The sequence below is a fragment of the Electrophorus electricus genome, chromosome 9, assembly GCF_013358815.1.
Source record: "Electrophorus electricus isolate fEleEle1 chromosome 9, fEleEle1.pri, whole genome shotgun sequence".
Taxonomy (NCBI): Eukaryota; Metazoa; Chordata; class Actinopteri; order Gymnotiformes; family Gymnotidae; genus Electrophorus; species Electrophorus electricus.
In genome coordinates, this window is record NC_049543.1 from 12,474,333 (window position 1) to 12,482,422 (window position 8,090).

The following is an 8,090-nucleotide window of genomic DNA, read 5'->3' on the forward strand; positions in this document are numbered from 1 at the left end:
CTTTGATTTGAATTATTATTTTCCGTAATTATCAGTGTCTTTATATCTGTATTGGTAGATATGTCTTTCTCTTCGTCCTACATTGCTGTGAATGGGCCCCAGGGTTTGTCGCGAGGGTTCGTGCCCTTGCACCGTTTGTGCCAGCTTGTCATCCGAGACGGGGTCGCGCGTAACTCCGTTAACTGGGGCTGAGAGCGAGACGTGCAACAGAAACATCGAACGTGTGGGCGAGGCTTCTCTCTCTCTCTCTCGCTCTCAATCTCTGTCTCTCGTGCAGTACACCGCCAGCACTCGGATAGCCCGTTCGACCTGGGGAACACGGCAGATTACGCCGTACAAATCAGATGGAAACCCTTCAGACAGCCATTACAATCGGAGAAGCCTCTGAGCCGCTGAAGAAACCCCTGATTACCGAGAAGAAACATGACGATAATGGCACCGGCGAGCGCAGCAACGAATCAAACTATGTGGATCTGGGGAATATGCTGGACGTGAAGTCGGATAGTGCCAAAACGGTAAAAGTCACTTTCACCGGCGAGGGGAACCAACTGGCTATATTCAAAAGTAGGAGTGACACGTCCTCTACGGCCGTTAAGAGCCCCGGTGAGCGAGAGAAACACGACATTACGGCTAAAGTCCCGTTAAAAGATCACGCTGATCATTCGAAGGACATCCCGGTTGAAAATGATTACCCAGAAGCACTTTCCGGTGTCCCACCAAGCCCGTGCTCTACTGAGACAAAGTCTGAGATCTTGGGCGCCGATATCCGTAAGGACGTGGAGACAGATTTAAAAATCGGAAGTTTCCTCGCAGAGGAAAACCATCATACCCGGGTGTATGAAACACGGGCTCTGAAGTACGCGGACATGTACTTGAACAGCCGGTGCGAGTCAGAAGACGACACGAGCGTGGCGCTTTCAGATAAAAGTGCTCACGACAGCGTGACAGTGAACGCGGAGTCACACTACATAACAACGCACGAAATTCAACTAACAGAATTAGATCATGACGTGGATTACGAGCTTGGTCGTGGCTCGTGTTGGGATTATGAGGACGATAATCTTGTCTACTCGTTTGTGGATTATGCTTCCTTTGAGAGTGATGAAACAACAGAGGCGCCCCTTGAAACAACGGACAGAAGCAAGAGGAAAGGCAAGAGCAACCTCGCGCAGACTTCCCACGTGCCTACACTCGCTGCCGCGGGAGCTTTGATGAGCACGGAGAGTGAGTTTTGTGAGTCCGACAAATTAGCGAGCTCAGACGAGAGCCCGAGCAAGACTCAGAACGACAATTCGAGGGGGAAAATTCACCTCTCGATTAAAGCGTCTTCGCGTGCTATAGGTGACCCCATCAACGTTCTGGACGATAATGAAAACATATATTACTATGCCAGGCGAGCCGGGGAAAGGAGTCGTTATTTTTTAAAAACCTCTGACAGCAACGAGGACGCGTTGTATGACCGAGACCGGGCGCAATACTTCATCCCCGCCCCGGGTCGGCAACATCTGGCGAGTAAACTGAAGGGCAAAGATATCAACGAATATTCCAGCGGTGCGTCCAGTTCAGTGAGCGAGCTGGATGACGCAGATAAAGAAGTGCGTAATCTCACTGCGAAGTCTTTCCGGAGTCTCGCGTGCCCCTACTTCGATGCAATAAATCTGAGGACCTCGAGTGAGTCTTCAGTGTCCGAGCACGGTCTGAGCATCAACAAATGGTCTGCTCTCGTCGACTTTAATTACGGAAACCTGACGCAGGGTCACGAGCACAACATGTTGGCACACAGGAACTCCATGTCTTCCGTGGAGATAAATAAGTGTGCGGAGTGTAAAAACGTTAACGGTGTAGCCGTTACCAATATGAGAACAACTCAGACTGATGTGTTTTCCCCGAAAAATAAACGGGCCCAGTATAGCGGTCAAAACGGATCCCCTGACTCGTCCAAAAAAGTCGAGTTACAAAGCAGTTTTCAGCCCGCGCGAAATGAGACGGTCACACTGACCGAAACTTTGAACTTCAGCTTGGACGGCGGTTTACCTACACATGAGAGACGTGTGAAATGTATGCAGAATGCCACCGGATCGAGTTCCACGGTCGATGCTAGCAGCCCTACGCCGGCCAAGCTGGGGTGTGAGCCGGGCAGTCAACTTTTTGAAACGGACCACAACAAGGAGGACGTGCACACGAAAGCCATTTTTGCCTCGAGTCTTTTGAAAAACGTCATCTCAAAGAAAATGCAGCTCGAGCAGGAGCGTAAAATGGAGAGAGGTGAAATATGCGACGCGTGCCCCCCGGCTTCGCCTCGCCCCTCCTCTCGAGAACAGGACCTACATAGAGAGAGTGTGACCGCCAAAGGTCTACAGAGAGAAACCTCCGAAACGGGATCCGAATCATCTATATCCTCCCAGGAGGATCTCGTAGACACGATGGGCAGTATTTCTCGCGCTTATAAAGAGGAAGCACGAGAAGGCTCGCACAGTTCTGGCACGGAATTAGAGCTGCTCGGTGACGCAACGACTCCTTCTAAGGCAGAAGTGTGCGAGTCCGGCACGGGCCCGCTAGCACGCAGCCAAAACAGTGCTTTCAAAACCTGGAAAGACGGCGAGCGCGAGATCTCTGAAGCGAGCCCACAAAGTTACAGTAAACCTGCGTGCGCACCAGCGGAGATGTCAACAACCACCCCAGATCATGATGGAGAGGAGAGAGAATGTGCTGAAGGCGCGAACGTCGAAGCCGCGAACAGCAGGACTACTAAGATGTCTCATTTGTACGTGCCCAGCTCGCATCTCGTTCCTAAAGAGAGAGAACGGGCGGACCTTCCGTTACATAATCAGAGCGTGCAGAATGAGCTCGTTCAGTTAGAGGAAGAAGGGTGCAGAGAAATACGCTTAAGCGACCCACCGCGCGCCGCGGTCACTTCCAGCTGCGGTCAGGTCAGAAAAGCGCCCGAGATCAAAATACGCCTTCGCAGTGTGAAAGAAAAAAATCCTTTTAACATCGCCAACCTCTTAACCCCCAACATCGGCTACAACTCCAACTCCGTAAAACACGGCGGTGACTCCAAAAGTCATTTGCGCTCCGCGTCCGAAAAAGTGCCTCATTTCATGGTGAGGGATATCAGAGATACGAAATGTAAGCTCCGAACTCCAATCCACCACGTCCGAGATGTGCGGAAGTTGGTAAAAAGCTCTTATAGATTCGTGTCGCTGGAAAACACAGTGAATAAACTGGGCGTGTCCGCATTACGCGAGGACAGCAAGGCTGCTAAGAAAGAACCAGACAATCAGAGCTTTCCCATCCCGATGGTGATTAAATGCCAGTCAGTGAACACGAACAGCACTCCGAAGCGAGGCAGTACGGTGCGTCAGGCTTTTAACGGGGCCGAGGGCGAGAGCGCGAGAGAAGCGGACGTAGTAAGAGAGCGGTTATCGCCGAAACACGTCTCGGAATACGGCAAAAACGAAAGCATGTGCCGCGCGCAGGGATCAAAGCAGCTGATGTTCGAACAAGCCGAACCGAAAACGGAAAAAGTCAAATCTGTTAAGCAGAAAAGAGAAAAGACAGTCGACATCTGCGATAAAAAACCGGAGTGTAAATTTGCGAACCAAGTCGCTCTTGAAAAGTTAAAGGCGGCGGTCAAAACGATGGAGCAGCTGTACGTGTTCGATAGAAACGAGTGGAAGCGCAAAACGGACGCGCCGCGACCAGTAACGGATAGCCATGTTCTCTCATTAATCTCCAGTCAGGAGCATGGGTTCGCGTGCAAAATCGACTCGGAAGGCGAACAGGGGAAGGCATCCGACAGCGAGAAACCCACGAGCTCTGAATCCGTCGCGGAGAAACCGTGTGCATCCCTGGCTAACGTTGCTGGTGTGGTAGCGAGTGAGGAGAAAACGTTAACCAAGCCTGAGTCATTTGATAACAGATGTGTGGTGGGTCCAGGCGGTGCTCTCAGGACGACCCAGGGTCCTAAAACCCAGCAGCGTTCTATCAGAAGGAACTATGCATCTGGCTCGGCAAAAGGTCCTGTGTGTGTGAAAATCTGTCCATCTAAAGCAAAACCGAAGGAGATCCAGAGGGACAGGGACACTACATCAGACACCCCCACAAAACCAAAGCAAACACACACCCCTCTTCCAGATTCAGAGAACTATCTGACCATCCCTGTCAAATCTGAGCCCGCAGACATTAAACCTGCCCTCATACCTGCTGCTCCCAACGCCAAGCCCCACCCCCCTCCCTTCTACCCGCCCGTGCAGCGTTCGCCTGTCGTTAGTGAGTCGTGGTCACCCGAGATCCCCATGGCTTGCCACCACACCTTTCCTGCAGCCTACACCCACCTCCTACGTTTCACACCCCCCATGGAGGCCCCCGCGCCCACCCCCGCCCCTCAGCGCAAGCTCCTCGTGGACCCCGCTACAGGCCAGTGCTACCTGGTGGACCTGCAGCCAGCAATCCAGAGACTCTACTACCCTGATAGCGGGCGGTATCTGGACGTGCCCCTGTCTGTCGCCCCTATGCCCGTCCCGCCCATCGCCCTGAGCCCGGCAGCTGCTTATGCTCCCGCATACCTCTTCTGCCCGCCGGTCCTGGCGCCTCCCCTGGCGCAGGTGCCCCCTGGCTGTCCGGAGGGGACAGGAGGGGCGGGGACTTCCGGTGGAGCAGGAACCTGCGCTAACCCTCTCATCAGCGTTACATCACAGCAAGGGGCACGCATCATCGCCCCGCCCTCTTTTGATGGAACGACCGTGAGCTTCGTGGTGGAGCACAGATAGCAGAATGTGAGTGAGCTCTACTTTGAGGTTTTATTTGTGTATAGGGGTTGCTGTGTGTGTGTGTGTGTGTGTGTGTGTGTGTGTGTGTGTGAGAGAGAGAATGAGGAGAGAGACTGTGAATGTGTCCAGAAGAGGCAGAAAGAATTTTTTGTGGGAATGAGAGTGAAAGAGATAGGAAGATAACGCGTGTGTGTGTGTGTGTGTGTGTGTTTAAGAGACACAGACGCATATAAAGTGAGAAAGTGAGTGTATATGTGGGAATGACGGAGAGGGAGAGAGAGTTTGTGGGTGTGTATGAGAGTGGGAAAAAGCAGTGGAGTTAAAGGTGTGTGTGTGTCTGCTTGAGTGAGAAAGAGAGGGAAGGGGGGTAGTTCTGTTTCCTTATGCTTTGGTTTCACTGCAGCAGTGCAACTCGCTGAACAAAAAAAGGATCAATTAAGGACTGCAGTGTCTCAGCAGTGTCTCAAGGAGTTCACCTGTGTGTGCCTGTTTGTGTGAATGCGAAAAGAGAGAGTGCGAAGGTGCAGGAGTGTGAATTTGTGTAGCTGTATAACAGTAAGCAGTGTGTGTAAGTACAGTGTAGTGTTTTGAGTTTGGTATGTGAGTGTGTGGAAGTCGAAGCACATGCACTCGGGTGCAAGTGTGTATGTGTCTTCGTCTTGTGTGTTTGAAAGAGAAAGAGGAGTGTGTGTGTGTGTGTGTGAGAGAGAGAGAGAGAGAGAGAGAGCGCGTGTGTGTGTGTATGTTTGAAAGAGAAAGAAGTGTTTATGTGTGTTTGAAAGAGAAAGAGGATTGTGTGTGTGTGCTTGAAAAAAGAAAGAGGGTATAGGTGAGTGTGTTTTTGTGTTTAAAAGAGAAAGAGAAGTGTGTGTGTGTGTGTGTGTCTTTGTAAAGGTCAGGAGATGTAAAGCATTTGTTGTGCTGAGGCAGGAAAATGACAGCTGCCCAGGCCGATCAGAGGTCGGGGGGGGGGTAAAAAGAGAGGGGGAGATAAATTGTGAGAAAGAATCGAGAAACAAGAACAAGATCAAGAAAGAAACAGTACAAAAGAGAAAGAACGAGAGTGAAAGAGTCTACCTTACCATGCTTTTGCCTGCTGTGGTACACTGTTGTGGGCAACAGTATGGTGTCTCTCTTTCTCTCTCTCCCTCTTGCTCTCTCTCTCTCTCTCTCTCTCTCTCTCTCTCTCTCTCTCTCTCGCTCTCTGATTCTGCATCTGTCTGTGGTATGGTGTGGTATAGCTTGTTCTGAAGTGGCAACATAGATTATGACGCCTTCAGTGCCTCATGAACTATCTGAATGTATAGAAGGATGCTGTATCTCAGAAATGAGTTTCTGCCACCCTCCTCTGCTCTTTGGTGATTCTATGCGTTTGTGTTGACATACTGAATTTTCTCCACATTTACAGCCTGCTTCACGGAACCTGCATGCCAAAGAAATATCAACGTACGATACAAAAGTGAGAGTGTTTTATTCTCTCTCTCTCCCTTTTTCGCTCCCTCTCTTTCCATCCCTCTCGTTGTCTCTTTCCCTTCCTCCCAGGCATGAGGGAATGTTTGTCTGTGCTCAAGCGTCTTTGTGTGTTTGTGTTACATTTGTTTGTGTGTGTGTGTGTGTTTGTGTTCGCATATGTGTAAGCATATGTGTACATCAGTGTGTAGGTGCGTGCATTTGCGTGTGTGTGTGTGTAAATATGTGTGAGTGCATACATGTATATGTGCACGTGTGTGTGTGTTTTTGTGTATGTGGGCATCTGTGTGTGTGCGTGTACATGTGTGTGTGCATGTTTGTGTGTGTGTGTGTGTGTGTGTGTATGTGTGTGTTTGTCTCCAGGACTGCGTCCCGGTTCTCTCCTCTCCACGACTGATGACAGCAGGTCCCACAGTGGCCGGAAACCATCTGCATCACTTCCTGTGCTGTGTGTCTTCCTGCTTACAGTCTTTATTTTTAGCGCTGTGCACAACACGGCCTTTGACAAAGGTCTTGATGGGATTTCACAGGTGTGTATGCATTCAAAAGGGTCATTTGTTTGGGGTTTGCTTTGTTTTTATATGTAATACACTTTGACTTGCCTGAGGGTTTGTTTGGAGACGGGCTCAGCTGTTCTGAACTACAGCAGAGTTGTGTGTGACTCTGTGGTGGAGCTGAGGTATGCTTCCTCACCCAGCTGACACTGCTCCTATACTAAAAGACAACAGGGTTCAGTAGCATAGAGAATGTGTACAGGTTACTTTGGCTTTTTAACTGTGGTATGTGGAACTGTATGTGTTTATACAGCAACACGAACGTGTAGAGCTTTTTAGAATTTAAGGGTGTGTGTGGGCACTGTTGTGCACTGACTTGTGCGCACACTGTGTGTATCTGTGTGTGTGTGTGTGTGTGTGTGTGTGTGTGTGTGTGTGTGTGTGTGCGCGTGTGTACAAACTGTTGTGCACTGACTGTGCATACAGACACTGTGTGTGTGAGGGTATACAGGTGTGTGTGTGTGTGTGTTTGTGTGTACATATGCATGTCTTTTTCAAGTGGAAGTATGACTGATGTCTTCAGCAGCCTCTTTAAACTGTCATCACCTGTTATGGGCACCAAGGTTTAAAAAAAAAAACTGAAAAATGTAATGTTACAAAGAGGAACTTTTATTGTCTGTATTGTCTATTAAACAGGTCGTCTGAAACCACTGAAAGCCGTCCCTCCTGTCCTGTGTTCCGCAGTGCTGGGACATGTCCAGCCATGTTCACCTCTTTCTCTGTTACTGTTACGGGGATGTCCATGAAGGGGTTCTGGGTCTCCTGGTACATTTACCTGTGCTGTGACGAAGTGCTCGTGATGGATGCTTTGGCTTCAACTTTATTTTCCTTTTTCTAGTCTCAGCATTTTTATCTTTCTACAGAAAAATCATCTTGAGTGTCATTTATGGGAAGTGGATTTAATACTTAATATTGTCATATATAACACCATATGGGCTATGTATTCATGTTTGGTGCTATCTAATATAATTTTGTATATGCTATGATTCATATTGCATAACCAGTAAGTCAGAGGACTAGTAAAGGCACATTTGAAGTATTTGGGTATTTTAGAGATTGAAGAGTACCATACCTGTATTTGTACATATTGAGGCTCTGAAGCTCACTCTTGGTATAAAGAGTTTTCTGTTTTGATATGGGCTTTAGTCAGCTTTGTAAGAGCCTTCATTACAAGGCTTTTTTGTACAGACTTTACAAGAATTATGGGTCCTCTTTGTACATTAAAATATTTAGTTTGCAGATGATATACATTATTACATTTTATATATATATATATATATATAATGTAATAATG

At 48.8% G+C, this 8,090-nt stretch overlaps 1 protein-coding gene and 1 long non-coding RNA gene across 3 annotated transcripts; both read left to right on the forward strand.

Annotated features, from left to right (window-relative positions):
• The first annotated feature begins 207 nt into the window (after nucleotides 1-207).
• LOC113583547 (uncharacterized protein C4orf54-like) lies at nucleotides 208-6,516 on the forward strand. Of its 2 annotated transcripts, none has more exons than XM_035529930.1 (2): nucleotides 208-4,778; nucleotides 6,315-6,516. In XM_035529930.1, exon 1 carries the CDS (start codon nucleotides 345-347, stop codon nucleotides 4,770-4,772), a length of 4,428 nt encoding a protein of 1,475 aa, XP_035385823.1. In that variant the 5' UTR covers nucleotides 208-344; the 3' UTR covers nucleotides 4,773-4,778; nucleotides 6,315-6,516. The 2 variants fall into 2 exon arrangements, with proteins under 2 accessions (XP_035385823.1, XP_026875724.2); XM_027019923.2 differs by lacking the exon at nucleotides 6,315-6,516 and adding an exon at nucleotides 6,181-6,304.
• A 9-nt stretch (nucleotides 6,517-6,525) lies between these two features.
• LOC113583533 lies at nucleotides 6,526-7,726 on the forward strand. The gene is made up of 2 exons (XR_003411301.2): nucleotides 6,526-6,772; nucleotides 7,433-7,726. It is a non-coding gene; the product is annotated as an uncharacterized LOC113583533 (long non-coding RNA).
• The last annotated feature ends 364 nt before the right edge of the window (nucleotides 7,727-8,090 follow it).

Coding starts and splice junctions, on each gene's coding strand:
- LOC113583547 (XM_035529930.1), top strand. CDS start 345: ATGGAAACCCTTCAGACAGCCATTACAATCGGAGAAGCCTCTGAGCCG.